Genomic DNA, 19,131 nt, shown 5'->3' with positions numbered 1-19,131 from the left:
GGTAGACGTTACGTCTCACCTAAATCTGTTTAATCGTAAACTACAGAGGAAAGGAAGCGATTTCTTCACTGTTAGAAGCTCTTTCATTTGAAAACATATTATCTCCTTTTGTTCAAGATTTCGAAAGACAGCATTTGACTTACTTCCCAAGCCTGCTGAAATATCGCCAAGAAAATGATTCTGATTTTGACATTTTCTATTTGCCGAAAAGTGACATTTTGAGACCGTGCTTGTGTACGAAATATCGGTTGATTATTTCAGGGGAAAGGACAGAAAACAGCCATTATTAGTAATGTCATTTATATGCACAAATAGCGCCGTAACCGTTCTCTAACCGCCAAGTTCACGTTAAGACAACTTTTCACGTCAAGATGCACATTTATTGAAGTTTACTTAAGTTTTTGGCGCTTTATTCCCCCTTATGCTGCAAGATTCTTGGAATGGTGGTGCCCTACAGTAAAAACGATGTGAGAAATGACCTCATTAAACGTAACTATCAAGTTTTATTCAATGTACGTATTGAAGATGTAGTGTCGAATACTTAGAAAGGTTTGAGGAAATTTTTGAACGCACAGAGGGGATGAACGAAAGGTGATGAATAAATAATTATTTATTTGTTTTATTTCTTTGTTCTTCACAATCACAGCCTTTTATCTGGAAAACTAAAAAATTCCATACAACTCGCAACTTTGTGTACATAAAATACTTATATATTCATTATTTATTCATGATGCTTATAAAAATTACTGAGGAAAAGTCTAGTATGGAAGACGAGTGTAGGTGGGACAGTTGGAAGAAACCGATCTCAACGAACGTGCTTCAGTCATATTGAGGACGGTTTTAGCAAACGCAAATTTAGGAGTATCCTAAATCAGTTAATAACAATGAGTCTAACTATATAGTTTAATTTCCATAACTTAATCATAGCTAACACTTGGTTTAAGCATCATGAAAGAAGATTGTATACGTGAATGAGGGCAGGAGACACTGGAAGGTCTCAGATAGATTATATAATGGAAAGACAGAGATTGAGGAACCAGGTTTTACATTGTAAGACATTTTCAGGAGCAGATGTGGACTCTGACCACAATCTATTGGTTATGAACTGTAGATTAAAACTGAAGAAACTGCAAAAAGGTGGGAATTTAAGGAGATGGGATCTGGATAAGCGTCAGGGAACGACTGACAAGAACGGGGGAAGGAAATACAGTAGAAGAAGAATGAGAGATGAAATAGTTAAAGTAGCAGAGGATCAAGTAGGTAAAAAGATGAGGGCTAGAGAAATCCTTGGGTAACGGAAGAGGTATTGCATGTAATTGTTGAAACGAGGAAATTTAAAAATGCAGTAAATGAAGCACGTGAAAAGGAATGCAAACGTCTCAAAAATGAGATCACCAGGAAGTGCAAAATGGCTAAGCAGGGATGGCTAGAGGACAACTAGCGGTAAGATAGATACTGCCTACGGGAAAATTAAAGCGACCTTTGGAGAAAAGAGAACCACTTGTATGAATATCAAGGACTCAGATGCAAAACCAGTTCTAAGCAAAGAAGGTAAAGCAGAAAGGTGGAAAGAGTATATAGAGAGTCTATACAAGGGCGATGTACTTGAGGACAATATTATGGAAATGGAAGAGGACGTAGACGAAGATGAAATGGTAGATATGATACTGTGTGAAGAGTGTGACAGAGCACTGAAAGACCTTAGTCGAAACAAGGCAAAATTCCATGAGAACTGCTGGTAGCCTTGGAAAAGCCAGCCCTAACAAAACTCTACCATCTGATGAGCAAGATGTGTGAAACAGGCGAAATACCCTCAGACTTCAAGAGGAATATAATAATTCCAATCCGAAAGAAAGCAGGTGTTGACAGGTGTGAAAATTACCGAACTATCGGTTTAATAAGTCACGGCTGCAAAATACTAATACGAATTCTTTAAAGACGAATGGAAAAGCTGGTAGAGGCCGACCTCGGTGAGGATCAGTTTGGATTCCGTAGAAATGTTAGAACACGTGAGGCAATACTGACCCTACGACTTATCCTAGAAGTAGACGAAAGAAAGGCAAAGCTACGATTCTACAGAAAACTTTTGATAATTTTGACTGGAATACTCTTGTGCTGTCACCGCCAGACGCCACACTTGCTAGGTGGTAGCCTTTAAATCGGCCGCGGTCCGTTAGTATACGTCGGACCCGTGTGTCGCCACTATCAGTGATTGCAGACCGAGCGCCGCCAAACGGCAGGTCTAGAGAGACTGCCTAGCACTCGCCCCAGTTGTACAGCTGACTTTGCTAGCGATGGTTCACTGACAAATTACGCTCTCATTTGCCGAGACGATAGTTAGCCTTCAGCTACGTCATTTGCTACGACCTAGCAAGGCGCCATTAGCAGTTACTATTGATGCTGTAAAACATGTACCGTCAAGAGCGATGTTCACCAATTGTGGATTAAAGTTAAGTATTCCAGCAGCTATGTACGTTCTTTGCTACTATAAAGTCCTTGTCCTGTTCCAGACCTCACGCCAGCCTGCGTGAACCTAAACGCGTGCCTTTCGGCTTCCTCATAGTGGCTTGGCTGTCTTGCCAAGCCACAACAGTTTGGCGACGAGCCCAATTCGCGTTCGTACCTATACTGCCCTGATTTACTTGTGTAATGGCTTCGCCACAATCTCCAGATGTACTGTCCGAATTTTATCGCTTACAGAATCAGCAGACGCAGGCCTTACTGGATGCCCTTGGACAGCTCGTCCAGGGTCAACGTGCAATGCAAAACGATGCGGCAGCCGCCGCTCTACCGCTCCCGCAGCCACGACACGCAGTTGCACCACCTTTTCGTCCTTTTGATGCGGCACTGGAAAGCAGGACGGAGTGGTCACGCCAATTTGGATTCCGTCTCGCCGCCTACAGAATTCAAGGTAACGAGCGGCAGCCTTTCTTATTATCGTGCGTTGGAGTGTCCACATACCGTGTGATACTCAAATTGTTTCCCCGATGCGACGTAGCAACTCTATCCAACGACGAAATTTTGTCTGCATTAGACGCATATTTCAAAGAATAAGTCAATGTAGTTGCGAAAAGGTATACCTTCTTTCGTACAAAACGTACGGCAGGTCAGACTAATAGGGAGTGGGTTGCAACCTTGCAAGGCCTTACTAGGGATTGTGCTTTTGAGTGTGAATGTGGACTCCCTTATTCAGATACTATGGCACGTGATGCAATTGCACAGAACGTTTCTGATGTTCGTATAAGGGAACAGATTTTAAAACTAGTCAATCCCTCCCTTCAACAAGTGATGGACGTATTGGATCGGCAGGGCACACTTGACTTTGCTCAGGAATCATTTGAAACTTCGCCACCAATGTGTCAGGTTAACCGGCCCGCCAGGCGCGTTGCACGCAACAGTAAACAGTCCTTGCTCCCGGCCGCGCCAAAGCCGCCTGGCTCTCAGCCACGTGTACTGCGCCAGCAAGCAAATGCAGTGAAATCATGCCCGCGGTGTGCTACTAGACATTCGCGAGAGATTTCCCGTCACACCAGACTATTTGCTTTTTCTGTAATAAAAAAGGACATGTTCAAAGTGTTTGCCAGAAAAAGCTCCAATTGGAAGCTCAAAACTATTCCAGGCCCTTTGCTTCGCGCCGGAAGCGTAATCGAACCAAGGATATTCAGGCTCGTGACAGTTCGCCCATGGAAATTCATGTAGTTCATTCCACTCCGCCCAGTGCTACTCTCTCTCACAGTGACTGTGTTCGTCCCACCAACAGTGTGCGTCGACGTCGCCGGAAATCACGTCAAGTCGCAAGTGATTATGTCCCACTGTCAGTTCATGTTGCACAATACAGTCGCTCTTGTCGTCAGCAAGACAATAAACTTTTTGTGGACTTGGACATTAACGGCAAAGTGATACCATTCCAGCTCGATACCGGAGCTGCAGTTTCACTGATCAATCAAGACACGTACAAACAGCTGGGCACACCTCCGTTGCGTGCCACAAATGTTAAGCTCACTACATATTCAGGTCACGGGCTCCCTGTGTTAGGACAGTGCAGCCTTCTTGCAACATACAAAGGACAAACAAAACTTGTGTCATTTTACGTACTTCGTTCTTCTGCTGCAGTGAACTTGTTTGGTTTCGATTTATTTCAGTTGTTTAACTTGTCTATAGTAAATCAGGTCCTATCAGTGAACCAGACTGTGCCTTCAGCCAGTGTTTCTCGTCTATGTGAAGAATTTGCGGACATTTTTGCACCGGGCCTTGGTTGCGCTAAGAACTATAAAGCACATTTGGAACTGAAAGTAAACGCGCAACCGAAATTTTTCAGAGCGCGCCATGTTCCCCACGCATTGCGTGATGAGGTCGCAAAAACATTACACGATTTGGAATCACAAGGTGTGATTGAACGTGTGCAGGCTTCTCTCTGGGCATCACCCTTAGTAATTTTGCAAAAACCTTCCGGAAAATTGAGACTTTGTGTGGACTTCAAGGCAACAGTGAATCCCCAACTAGTGACTGCAACATTTCCTTCACCCCGCCTGGAAGATCTTTTTGACAAACTGTGCCCGGGTATATATATTTTTCGAAGTTGGACCTAGCAGATGCGTACTTGCAAATACCGGTGGACGAAGAATCCCAGCGCGTTTTAGTGGTTAACACGCATCTTGGTTTGTACCGATTCAAACGACTGCCATTCGGGTGTGCATCCGCCCCTGCATTGTTTCAGCAATATCTACAAACTGTTTGTGCGTCGGTCCCTACTGCAGCAAACTATCTGGACGATATAGTGATCTCCAGAAAGACGGAAGAAGAACATTTAGCCAATTTCAGAACATTATGTCAGATCTTGCGACAAAATGGTCTTCGCTTGCGGAAGGACAAATGTGTGTTTTTTGCTCGTGACTTACCCTATCTGGGACATGTACTCAATGCCCAAGGCATACATCCCAGTCCCGAGCACCTCCGTGCCATACAAGACTTGCCTTCGCCGCAGAATTTGAAGCAGCTACAGAGTGTGCAGGGAAAAATCAATTACTATCATAAATATGTGCCACATGCCTCTTCCATTTCAGCTCCGCTTCATCGCTTACGCCGTAAGGGTGTTCCGTTCGTCTGGACGACGGAATGTGAACGCGCCTTTCGCCAGTTGATATCGGCGTTGCTTTCCAATACTTGCCTTACGCCATTCGATCCCCGGAAGCCCCTATTGTTGATGGTGGATACATCGGATTTCGGGATCGGTGCTGTGCTTGCGCACAAAGATGGTTCGCACGATCGCCCTATTGCCTTTGCATCCAAATTGCTCTCGTCTGCACAAAGAAATTATTCACAGATCGAGAAAGAAGCTTTGGCTCTCGTATTTGGTGTTACAAAGTTTCATGATTTCTTGTATGGTCGTCACTTTACCATCATCACAGACCACAAACCTTTGACATCGCTTTTTCATCCGACCAAGCCTGTACCTCCACGTACAGCGCAGAAATTCAATCGCTGGTCTATTTTCCTCTCGCAGTACCTACGATATCCTGTATCGGTCCACTGCTAAGCACGGGAACGCCGATGCGTTGTCCCGTTTGCCTGTTGCTGAGGATAGAGCATTCGATTCCTCCGAACTTGCTTGCATGTTCATTGATTCGGAAACCGATGACGTGGTCGAATCGTTTCCGATTGATTTTCGTCGTGTAGCTACAGCCACAGCTGCCGACCCTGTCCTTGCTACCGTTTTGCGTTTTGTTGCTACGCAATGACCCTTGTCAAAGTCACGGATAGAGGATCCGTTGGTTCGCCGATTTTTTGCTCACAAGGATACTTTTTGTACGACGTGGTGTTTTGCTGTTGCGTTCTGATAATGATCAGTCCAGGGTCGTGGACCCACGTTCGTTACAGTCCTCTGTCTTACGGCTTCTCCACCAAGGACGTTGGGGTATAGTGCGAACGAAACAACTTGCTCGTCAGCACTGTACTTGGTTCGGCATCGATGCCGCGATTACGAATATGTGCTCTTCTTGCATGGTGTGTGCCGAACACCAATCAGCACCACCGCGGAAATTCTTTGCATGGCCAAAAGCCACTTGCCCGTGGCAACGCTTACACATCGATTTTGCTGGTCCATTCTGGAATGCTCGATGATTGGTTGTGGTAGATTCATTCAGTAATTTCCCTTTTGTTGTCCGGATGTCTTCCACGACGTCATCTGCCACCATCCAAGCGTTATCCGCTATCTTTTGCATTGAAGGTTTTCCACAGACTATTGTTTCCGACAATGGCCCACAATTCATGTCCGCAGAATTTCAGTCATTCTGCAAGGCCAATGGTATTCAACATCTGACGTCCGCGCCGTTTTCGCCACAGTCCAACGGTGCAGCTGAACGATTGGTCAGGACTTTCAAGTCACAGATGTTGAAGCTGAAAGAGTCGCATTCTCGGGAGGACGCGTTATTGCTCTTTTTGTCCTCGTATCGCTCTCAGCCACGAGATGGTCGCTCGCCGCCTCAGTTGCTTCACGGTCGCCCTCATCGCACCTTGATGTCTTTGCTACATCCGCCGCATCAGGTTCCTGTGCAGCGGCAGACACCTGCTTTTGCTCCAGGCGACGTTGTCTACTACCGCAACTATCGTGGTTCACGGCGTTGGCTCGAAGGGCGCATTCTTCACTGCCTCGACCGTGCTATGTAACTGGTTTTGGGGGCCTCTGGTGAGGTGCGTCGGCATCTCAATCAGCTGCGCCTCAGTCGTCGCACGGGATCTGCCGCTCCCCGTCTGCTTTCAGCGACGGTGCCGTCCGGTCAGCGCCCTGGGGACCCATCTATTGGTTCGCCTCAGCCCCAGGTGTTACCGACGCTGCCTTCCATTTTGCCCCATGGCGACGCGCCGCCGCCGCCGCCGCCGCCGCCTGTTCTCCCGCCGGCGACGCCCGCAGTGGACGCGTCGCTGCAACCGCCGGGCGCCTCCCTGGGTCACGCGCCGCCGATCGCTTCCCGCGACCAGTTGTCGTCCTCCGACATGGACCTCTTGCCCGCTCCGGACCATATGTCGTCTTCGCCCGTCGGATGCCCCGACCCAATGGAGGTCGACCCTTCGGCCCCTCCTGTCTCTCTACGGGCGCATACACCGCATGTTGGCGTGCACCCTGAAGCAGGTTTTCAGGCGTTTCCTAGTTCCCCTCGGGCCGAATGGCAGGTCGCGGGTGGCACAGCCTCGCTTGTTGTCAGGCTCCCCACCTCGTCGCATACGCCAACATGGGGTCCTCTCCACGGCGGGCGGAAGCCTTATGCCACAACCGTCCGCCGATTTGCGGGGGAGGAATGTGGTGTCACCGCCAGACACCACACTTGCTACGTGGTAGCCTTTAAATCGGCCGCGGTCCGTTAGTATACGTCGGACCCGCGTGTCGCCACTATCAGTGATTGCAGACCGAGCGCCGCCAAACGGCAGGTCTAGAGAGACTGCCTAGCACTCGCCCCAGTTGTACAGCCGACTTTGCTAGCGATGGTTCACTGACAAATTACGCTCTCATTTGCCGAGACGATAGTTAGCCTTCAGCTACGTCATTTGCTACGACCTAGCAAGGCGCCATTAGCAGTTACTATTGATGCTGTAAAACATGTAACGTCAAGAGCGATGTTCACCAATTGTGGATTAAAGTTAAGTATTCCAGCAGCTATGTACGTTCTTTGCTACTATAAAGTCCTTGTCCTGTTCCAGACCTCACGCCAGCCTGCGTGAGCTTAAACCCGTGCCTTTCGGCTTCCTCATAGTGGCTTGGCTGTCTTGCCAAGCCACAACTACTTTCTTTCAAATTCTGAAGGTGGCGGGGGTCAAATACAGGGAGCGGAAGGCTATTTACAATTTGTACAGAAATCAGATTGCAGTTAGAAGAGTTGAGGGGCCTGAAAGAGAAGCAGTGGTTGGGAAGAGTGAGACACGGTTGTAGCCTATCCACTATGCCATTCAATCTGTATATTGAGCAAGCAGTAAAGGAAACAAAAGAAAAATTTGGAGTAGGAATTAAAATCCATGGAGAGGTTTGCCGATGACATTGTAGTTCTGTCAGAGACAAAAAAGGACTTGGCAGAGCAGTTGAACGGAATGGACAGAGTCTTGAAAGGAAGATATAAGATGAACATCAACAAAAGCAAAACGAGGAGAGGGCAGCGTGGAGGGTAAAAATCGTAGAGGGAGACCAAGAGATGAATACAGTAAGCAGATTCAGAAGGATGTAGGTTGCAGTATGTACTGGGAGATGAAGAAGCTTGCACAGGATAGAGTAGCATGGAGAGCTGCATCAAACCAGTCTCTGGACTGAAGACCACAACAACAACAAACGGTATTTTATTTCAAAATGTTTAAATGTGTGTGAAATCTTATGGGACTTAACTTCTATGACCATCAGACCCTAAGCTTACACACTACTTAACCTAAATCATCCTAAGGACAAGCACACACACCCATGCCCGAGGGAGGACTCGAGCCTCCGCCAGGATCAGAAGCACAATCCATGACTGCAGCGCCTTATTTTATTTCGTTCGTTATCTTTTGTCAGTTTGTGTCATAGGACCTTTAGACAAATTTTTTAGTAGGGCTAATTTTACATAACGATGCAAATGCGTTGCTAAATACAATGCATTTTACGTTTGTGCTTCTTCAAGTACTTTCTTCACCCGATTCTAGATGTCACATCGTATTGTAAGATAGCTATTATTTCGAACCTTACAAGACCTCATCTACATACTTTGCCGTGATTTACAATCGGAATTAGGTATCATTTGAAAGGTTGTACATCGTATATATAAATATTTAAAGAAGACTGACACTGCCATGTATACCTTGTAAATACACACATCAAAAAAACTTTTGCATCACCCCGGTTCCCAGAACTCCTGAAGATAGACGTTGACTGTGGATACTGTATCACAGACACAGTTCCTTTGACTGTTCAGAGGTGACACTAAACCCTCCCAAAGATGTAAACTACCATGCATGAGCAACGCCTATCAGACGGAGGGAGCCCGACAGCCGATCAATTCCAGTCGTTCCACCAGGAAGGAGGTACACGGCTCATGTTGTCTGTTGTGTAGCCATGCATAGACGGTCAATACCGCGGTTCGATCGCGTCCGCAATGTTACTTCCTTCCTGGAAGGGGTCTCAACGAGGGAAGTGTCCAGGCTTCTTGAAGTGAACCAAAGCGATGTTGTTCGGACATGGAGGAGATGCAGAAAGACAGGATCTGTCGATGACATGCCTCGCTCAGGACGCCGAAGGGCTACTACTTCATTGGATGACCACTACTTACGGATTATGGCTCGGAGGAACCCTGACAGCAACTCCATCATGTTGAATAATGCTTTTCGTGCAGCCACATTACGTCGTGTTACGACTCAAACTCTGCGCAATAGGCTGCATGATGCGCAACTTCACTCCCGACGTCCATGGCGAAGTCTCTCTTTGTAACCACGACTCCGTGCAGTGCGGTACAGATGGGCCCAACAACATGCCGAATGAACAGCTCTAGATTGGCATCACGTTCTCTTTACCGATGAGTGTCACATATGCCTTCAACCAGACAATCGTCGGAGACGTGTTTGGAGACAACTCGGTCAGGCTGAGCACCTTGGACACACTGACCAGTGAGTGCAGCAGGGAGGAGGTTCCCTGTTGTTTTGGGGTGTCATTATGTGAGGCCGAAGTACGCCGCTGGTGGTCATGGAAGGCGCCGTAACGGCTGTACGCTACGTGAATAACATCCTCGGACTGATAGTGTAACCATATCGGCAGCATACTGACTGGGCATTCGTCTTCATGGAGGACAATTCGCGCGCCCATCGTGCACATCTTGTAAATGGCTTCCTTAAGGATAACGACATTGCTCGGCTAGAGTGGCCAGCATGTTCTCCAGGCTTGCACCCAATCGAACATTCCTGGGATAGATTGAAAAGGATTGTTTATGGACGATGTGACACACCAACCACTCTGAGGGATCTATGACGAATCGCCGTTGAGGAGTAGGATAATCTGGACCAACAGTGCTTTGATGAACTTGCGGATACTATGCCACGACGAATACAGGCATACATCAATGCAAGACGATGTGCTACTGGGTATTAGAGGTACCGGTGTGTACAGCAATGTAGACCACCACCTCTGAAGGTCTCGTTGTATGGTGGTACAACATGGAACGTGAGGTTTTCATGAGGAATAAAAAGGGCGGAAATGATGTTTATGTTGATCTCAATTCCAGTTTTCTGTACAGGTTCCGGAACCCTCAGAACCGAAGTGATGCAAAACTTTTTTTGATGTGTGTAGTTGTTAATGTTTGTTGCATGAAAGGTGATAGTTTGTCTTTATTATGAGAACGGCGTAATGAATGATTGCCTGTACTAGCAGAGGTTGGAAGGCCAGTGGAAACGAAACGGCAGGCATAACTCAGGCCTTCGGTGGAAAAGCCCGCACAAGTGACTTGGTCCTGTTTAACAAAGGAAGTAGCTCAAGACGGACAGTCGGGACACCTGAGCGCTGAAATGCAATAAAGTGGCGGCTGGCCGGTTTTGTAGCGAGGCCAGAAGAATAACCGGACAGTACTTCAGAGACTGAAAATCTTGGACGCGACAGTCAGGAACGAGGAAGCGTTACCTCGGAAATCACGCAGAAGAATCTGTAGAGAGGGAGAATATTCCGTGGTTCCGAGAATATGATTCGCCTTCTGCAATTACGAGGGAGGGGAGCCAAGCTTTTCTGGGAAGTCAGCTGTGGAGAGAAAGAGTTCTTCCGTTTTGAGCGACTATGTTTGACAGTCGCTCGGTATCAGCTTTTGTTGGTGCAGACGGTCTTGCTGTCTTTGCTCTCAGGAGATTTTAGTTAGTGAGCAGTTCACCATTGTACAGTGGCGAACTTATACGATTCTGGACTTCACCTCCAGCTAGGGAGTCGTCGTTGAGGACGCAGGGTTCAGTGATTGAGAGCACTTCTTTTATCATACTCATGTTGAGACGTTATCTGAATTCTGTTCTTGTGGCTAGGAGTTCGCGTTTCTCGTCTGTTGAACACACAGAGGAGAAAACAGTATTAGATTATACTAGTCAGAGGACTGACTTCTGCCGTCCTAGTGTGTGAATGAGTTTTTTTATATTTTGTGGCTGGAGTTCTTCTGTCGTCGCAGACTTGTACGAGAACCATCAGTCCAATGCACCGGACACAGTACATATGGTGATATTGCTAATCGCCTTGGCTTATTAAGCATACAAAGCTAAACAGCTGTGATCACGTAAGTTTTTTTTTCCACTGAGGTTGCACACCACTGTAGATCATCTTTGAAAGTAGTGTCTTCTAGTGTTTGGTATGCAGATTATATCAGTCATCTCGTGTTATTTGTATTATATCGCGTATCAATAAAAAGGGCAGATTTGGGAAATTGATCGGTAATATTAGTGAGGAAATTCCGTTGTATCTCTTTATGTGCATTGGACATTGAGATATAAACATTGTGATATATAAACGGGTTTTTAATCTACATTAAATGTATAAGCTGAAACAGCATTTATCATTTTGTAGTTACTACTTTCCTTAATCATTCATTTATGTTTTATGTTGTAATTTACATGTTAAAGAGTAAGAAGGAGGAAAACTATCACAATTACGAGATCCTAAGATCTGCTTCAGGGGCTAGTCAGGCAGGGCCAAACCTTAATTTTCGTGTTCAGTATTTTCCATTGTGCACATTCATTTTACACTCGCTTGGAGTAGGATCTTGGCGTACTTCTGAAACAGTATATTATGGTCTTATTAATAAGGTTCTCTATGTTGTATGGACCTCTGTCAGGGCTGTATCGTTCATTTTCACCACTTACCAGTCAACTTGACGTTTTATTAACTACTGGGTAAATTTTGATTGTTTCTGCCAGTACATTTCCTATGATAAAATTATCAAGTAGTGCTCTACTAACTTGCTGTAAACGAACTGGAAAATACACTCATGCAATAAGAGTTTAATACTGGATACTGTTTCTAGCTAATTTTTCTGTTGGATTGTTTTCAGAAATCCACACAGAAATTTCTAAAAGAATGAACTGTTTTCTCTTGTCTGAAGGTAGGTCAACAATGGAAATAGATTTCTCATAATTAACTTAAATTTTCTGAGTGTTACAATTATAAAATCATTGGTCTTGAATAAGGACTAACAAGGGCACGGAGATTCTAATCAGCGAGCAAACTTATGCTTTTGCAATATTTTTGACCTTGATCTTAACTTTTTCAAATGTAGGATTCTTCCTTTTCCCACACTGGCTCCACATAAAAATGACACTATCCCGCAAGCACCTCTGTCTAAATTCTCTATCCCTGTGGATAAAAGTGTTCAGACAGACAGGAACATCCGTCTTTTCAAAACTGTTCAGATCTTGAAAGCATACAACAAGCGCATCTATCCCGTTTTTCAATAAGTAATATTTTGATAAATTATACTAACTTTACTAACGTTGCGTTCCTTTCCACTCTCATTTCTTTGGAAACTGCCTGTTGTCTCAAATCTAAAATAAGAGTCCCTTTGATTCAAGTAATCACAGAAATTTCGCCTTGTGTGCTTCTGACCTCTGTCCTACAAGAATGGCAGTTATAGTGTTTCAAAAGATCCAAAGAACTATCTTCGTTATGAACAGAGGTAAAGCACAAGTTGTCCTAGTCTGTGAATCTTAGTTGTCACAGAAGTAGTGTGCAGAAGTGTGATGGTACTAAGAACGTATAAACTGAATTATCTCGGCTGTGATTTATCGATGAGCTGTCCGACATAGGTCACTGTCTCACTATTGTCTGCAGGCCATCCGCAAGTTTACAGGTGACTAAAGTATACCTAAGACTATGGCATATTCTAGCAGGGTGAAACGCCAGCTGAGAAATGAATGTATAAACGACCGTAGATAGATCAGTTGTTAAGGCAAGGGACATTAATTAAAAAGGAGCAGGTTCGAATAGCCGTCCATGAACTACATGTCCGTCCGCTACCTCGTAAAAGTTAAATCAAAATTTCCTCCTTTTTTCATCTCCCATTGTACTGATGGTTCCTGTCTAACAGCTGAATAGTTGACAAACAAACACCGTCCGAACAGGCCATGAAGGTCCAGCGCTAACGACCGGCCGCCGTGTCATCCTCAGCCCTTAGGCGTCACCAAATGCGGATACGGAGGAGCATGGGGTTAGCACACCGCTCTCCCCGCCGTTGCCAGTTTTCGTGACCAATGCCGCTATTTCTCAGTCAAGCGGCTCCTCAGTCGGCATCACAAAAGCTGAGTGCATCCCGCTTGCCAACAGCACTCGGCATACCTGGATGGCGTCCCATCCAAAGGCTAGACAAGTCCTACAGTGCTTTACTTCGGTGATGTGACGGGAAGCGGTGTTACCGCGGCTACAAGGCCGTTGGCGAATTGTTGACAGATCATTAGATAATAATCTTTTTTTCTAATCAGTCGCCGGCCGGAGTGGCCGAGCGCTTAACGGCGCTACAGTCTGGAACCGCACGACCGCTACGGTCGCAGGTTCGAATCCTGCCTCGGGCATGGATGTGTGTGGTGTCCTTAGGTTAGTTAGGTTTAAGTAGTTCTAAGTTCTAGGGGACTTATGACCACAGCAGTTGAGTCCCATAGTGCTCAGAGCCATTTGAACCATTTTTCTAATCAGTCTAGGGCTGAAAATATGTGCTACACAATTGTTCCCTGACCAAGTTCTCTATAATAATGTGGCTTACTCATTATTTCCCCCCCATGAACCATGGACCTTGCCGTTGGTGGGGAGGCTTGCGTGCCTCAGCGATACAGATAGCCGTACCGTAGGTGCAACCACAACGGAGGGGTATCTGTTGAGAGGCCAGACAAACGTGTGGTTCCTGAAGAGGGGCAGCAGCCTTTTCAGTAGTTGCAAGGGCAACAGTCTGGATGATTGACTGTTCTGGCCTTGTAACAATAACCAAAACGGCCTTGCTGTGCTGGTACTGCGAACGGCTGAAAGCAAGGGGAAACTACAGCCGTAATTTTTCCCGAGGGCATGCAGCTTTACTGTATGATTACATGATGATGGCGTCCTCTTGGGTAAAATATTCCGGAGGTAAAATAGTCCCCCATTCGGATCTCCGGGCGGGGACTACTCAAGAGGATGTCGTTATCACGAGAAAGAAAACTGGCGTTCTACGGATCGGAGCGTGGAATGTCAGATCCCTTAATCGGGCAGGTAGGTTAGAAAATTTAAAAAGGGAAATGGATAGGTTGAAGTTAGATATAGTGGGAATTAGTGAAGTTCGGTGGCAGGAGGAACAAGACTTCTGGTCAGGTGACTACAGGGTTATAAACACAAAATCAAATAGGGGTAATGCAGGAGTAGGTTTAATAATGAATAGGAAAATAGGAATGCGGGTAAGCTACTACAAACAGCATAGTGAACGCATTATTGTGGCCAAGATAGATACGAAGCCCACACCTACTACAGTAGTACAAGTTTATATGCCAACTAGCTCTGCAGATGACGAAGAAATTGAAGAAATGTATGATGAAATAAAAGAAATTATTCAGATTGTGAAGGGAGACGAAAATTTAATAGTCATGGGTGACTGGAATTCGAGTGTAGGAAAAGGGAGAGAAGGAAACATAGTAGGTGAATATGGATTGGGGGACAGAAATGAAAGAGGAAGCCGCCTGGTAGAATTTTGCACAGAGCACAACATAATCATAACTAACACTTGGTTTAAGAATCACGAAAGAAGGTTGTATACATGGAAGAACCCTGGAGATACTAAAAGGTATCAGATAGATTATATAATGGTAAGACAGAGATTTAGGAACCAGGTTATAAATTGTAAGACATTTCCAGGGGCAGATGTGGACTCTGACCACAATCTATTGGTTATGACCTGTAGATTAAAACTGAAGAAACTGCAAAAAGGTGGGAATTTAAGGAGATGGGACCTGGATAAACTAAAAGAACTAGAGGTTGTACAGAGATTCAGGGAGAGCATAAGGGAGCAATTGACAGGAATGGGGGAAATAAATACAGTAGAAGAAGAATGGGTAGCTTTGAGGGATGAAGTAGTGAAGGCAGCAGAGGATCAAGTAGGTAAAAAGACGAGGGCTAGTAGAAATCCTTGGGTAACAGAAGAAATATTGAATTTAATTGATGAAAGGAGAAAATATAAAAATGCAGTAAGTGAAACAGGCAAAAAGGAATACAAACGTCTCAAAAATGAGATCGACAGGAAGTGCAAAATGGCTAAGCAGGGATGGCTAGAGGACAAATGTAAGGATGTAGAGGCCTATCTCACTAGGGGTAAGATAGATACCGCCTACAGGAAAATTAAAGAGACCTTTGGAGATAAGAGAACGACTTGTATGAATATCAAGAGCTCAGATGGAAACCCAGTTCTAAGCAAAGAAGGGAAAGCAGAAAGGTGGAAGGAGTATATAGAGGGTCTATACAAGGGCGATGTACTTGAGGACAATATTATGGAAATGGAAGAGGATGTAGATGAAGATGAAATGGGAGATACGATACTGCGTGAAGAGTTTGACAGAGCACTGAAAGACCTGAGTCGAAACAAGGCCCCCGGAGTAGACAATATTCCATTGGAACTACTGACGGCCTTGGGAGAGCCAGTCCTGACAAAACTCTACCATCTGGTGAGCAAGATGTATGAAACAGGCGAAATACCCTCAGACTTCAAGAAGAATATAATAATTCCAATCCCAAAGAAACCAGGTGTTGACAGATGTGAAAATTACCGAACTATCAGCTTAATAAGTCACAGCTGCAAAATACTAACACGAATTCTTTACAGACGAATGGAAAAACTAGTAGAAGCCAACCTCGGGGAAGATCAGTTTGGATTCCGTAGAAACACTGGAACACGTGAGGCTATACTGACCTTACGACTTATCTTAGAAGAAAGATTAAGGAAAGGCAAACCTACGTTTCTAGCATTTGTAGACTTAGAGAAAGCTTTTGACAATGTTGACTGGAATACTCTCTTTCAAATTCTAAAGGTGGCAGGGGTAAAATACAGGGAGCGAAAGGCTATTTACAATTTGTACAGAAACCAGATGGCAGTTATAAGAGTCGAGGGACATGAAAGGGAAGCAGTGGTTGGGAAGGGAGTAAGACAGGGTTGTAGCCTCTCCCCGATGTTGTTCAATCTGTACATCGAGCAAGCAGTAAAGGAAACAAAAGAAAAATTCGGAGTAGGTATTAAAATTCATGGAGAAGAAGTAAAAACTTTGAGGTTCGCCGATGACATTGTAATTCTGTCAGAGACAGCAAAGGACTTGGAAGAGCAGTTGAATGGAATGGACAGTGTCTTGAAAGGAGGATATAAGATGAACATCAACAAAAGCAAAACAATGATAATGGAATGTAGTCTAATTAAGTCGGGTGATGCTGAGGGAATTAGATTAGGAAATGAGGCACTTAAAGTAGTAAAGGAGTTTTGCTATTTGGGGAGCAAAATAACTGATGATGGTCGAAGTAGAGAGGATATAAAATGTAGGCTGGCAATGGCAAGGAAAGCGTTTCTGAAGAAGAGAAATTTGTTAACATCCAGTATTGATTTAAGTGTCAGGAAGTCATTTCTGAAAGTATTCGTATGGAGTGTAGCCATGTATGGAAGTGAAACATGGACGATAAATAGTTTGGACAAGAAGAGAATAGAAGCTTTCGAAATGTGGTGCTACAGAAGAATGCTGAAGATTAGATGGGTAGATCACATAACTAATGAGGAAGTATTGAATAGGATTGGGGAGAAGAGAAGTTTGTGGCACAACTTGACCAGAAGAAGGGATCGGTTGGTAGGACATGTTCTGAGGCATCAAGGGATCACCAATTTAGTATTGGAGGGCAGCGTGGAGGGTAAAAATCGTAGAGGGAGACCAAGAGATGAATACACTAAGCAGATTCAGAAGGATGTAGGTTGCAGTAGGTACTGGGAGATGAAGAGGCTTGCACAGGATAGAGTAGCATGGAGAGCTGCATCAAACCAGTCTCAGGACTGAAGACCACAACAACAACAACTCATTATTTGTGCAGAGGCCTTCTGTACAGTGTTTGAATCGATTATACATAACTAACTGCAGTGTCTTGCGATGCCGGCCGGAGTGGCCGAACGGTTCTAGGCACTACAGTCTGAAACTGCGCGTCCGCTTCGGTCGCAGGTTCGAATCCTGCCTCGGGCATGGATGTGTGTGTGATGTCCTTAGGTTAGTCAGGTTTAAGTAGTTCTAAGTTCTAGGGGGCTGATGACCTCAGAAGTTAAGTCCCATAGTGCTCAGAGCCATTTGAACCATCTTGTGATGCCCAGGATGTTTATATATGACACGCAAAGTTTTTGGCCTTGTGCACTGCAGATACTCTCAGCGAATGCGAGCCGCATGGGAACTGCAATCGCTTTAAGTCGAAGGGTATATTTGAATCACTGGGTGTCAACGGAATGCGACGAATGAATACTTTACCTGCAGTATCTGTTTATGATTTTGCAGTACGTATGTCTCTGTGTTTTTGGACAATTCGTCTTCTGTTGATTCAGCTCAGTTTTCACTGTTTCAAGTAGAGCTGTGTGTGAGCACGAGTTGAACTGTTCAAACAGTTTACGCCACAGTTCGGGAGATCTCCTTTTCTGTTCGATCTTTTGGTCGGCCTTCGATCTAGTGACTTTTTGATACTATGAGCACGATCTGCCTTAGAGTTCGTATGACACTGTGGATTATAATAATAAAAATAACTGTGAAACACGGACTAAAATATCTTCTAGGGTATATGCCGTATGTAACAATGGCAGCTGGTCAATAAATAAGTTTCCAATCATGTTTCTCTCAAATTCGCAGGTTTTCGCTCGTCCCACGATCTAGCGATGGAGGGTGGTACATCACCAAGACGGGTATAGCCGCTATAATTTGTAATCACGATATGAATTACAGTCAATTTACCACGATATATTTCATTTGTTAGCTAGGCATTTAATTTTTCATTAATTGTCTCCATTGTCTCGCTGAAAGCAGAAATTTGAAGTAAATCGGCCAAGAATTTTGAAGCAAATCGGTTAAGTAATACTCGAGATGCTTGATATATATATTATATGTCCGCCCAAATGTTCATTAGGGGATCGTGTAGAAATTTGAAGTAGATCGGTTAAGAACTTGAAGAGATTTTTGATAGCATTATTTTCAGTTTATGTACTAAATACAAAAATGTTTCAAGTAAGGTTACGAAAATTTTTGTAGACTGTGATCTTCCTCTTGTCGTGAAGATGAAATGTGCAAAATTCCATCAAGATGGTACTAAAACTGTAGATTTGATTGAATTACAAACAAACAAATGGGCACTTTTCTACATGTATACAGGTCGATATTACAGCATTTTATTGAGCTGGAGATGGTATTAAAGCAAGTTAGGTACAGTAGGAGCCCATGAGTTTCCTTCGTGTGTGTATGCAACACTACTGCGATCAAAAGAACCAATCACTTCGCCTACTTCAACTTTTATCCATACGTGTCCTTTTACATGTATTTTAGACTAAGTAATCACTTGCCAATTCAGAATGGCGCCTGTTAAGGAGAACTGTCGTTCCGATGGTGAACGCTCTTATACCTGCAGTAACTTTAGTGAGTTTGCATGCGAGCCAGGGGATATCTGCAGGAAGTAACTGAAATGTTTAAAGCATAATGTTGAAAGCGAAATTAATTTATTGACTGGGCTAATGAGTTTGTACAGTTATAGGTGAAGTGACGGTGTTTAGGCGACGGGTGCGACTGGAATGGCGTCTCCGGTGGCGACGTAGCCGAACTCGTCGGCCTTGTACTTGATGTCGACGGGCTTGCCCTCGGGGCTGGTGTACTGGTACTGGCCGCTCTTGATCAGCACGTGGTCCTTGCCGTCAGGGGTGGGCTTCAGCTCGCCGTGCTCCACCACCGTGATGCCGTTGGCCGTCTGGTACCTGCGGACCAACAGCCTGCATTAATCGACTTGTTACTGCTGGAGGGGTAAGCTACAATTGTCCTAGGATGTCGTACTTTGTGACTACTATCGCGGTAAGAAGCTTTTAGTAAGGGGTCCTACTGCGTAATAATCAGAGTCGTATACTTCCTACTTGGTTCACAAGAGCTACCATTTGAGTACACGTG

The 19,131-nt window shown here is 44.8% G+C and overlaps 1 protein-coding gene across 1 annotated transcript in view; it reads right to left on the bottom strand.

Moving 5' to 3' along the window:
- Positions 1–18,742: 18,742 nt before the first annotated feature.
- LOC124775634 overlaps positions 18,743–19,131 on the bottom strand; it is a 79,029-nt gene continuing 78,640 nt past the window's right edge. Inside the window, exon 7 of the mRNA XM_047250463.1 lies at positions 18,743–18,944. Coding sequence (XP_047106419.1) covers positions 18,743–18,944 — 202 coding nt within the window. The remainder of the gene's footprint in view (positions 18,945–19,131) is intronic.

Source organism: Schistocerca piceifrons, chromosome 2, assembly GCF_021461385.2.
Source record: "Schistocerca piceifrons isolate TAMUIC-IGC-003096 chromosome 2, iqSchPice1.1, whole genome shotgun sequence".
NCBI lineage: Eukaryota > Metazoa > Arthropoda > Insecta > Orthoptera > Acrididae > Schistocerca > Schistocerca piceifrons.
Note: the sequence above shows the minus strand (reverse complement) of the source record. Positions and strands in the feature narration are given on the sequence as shown.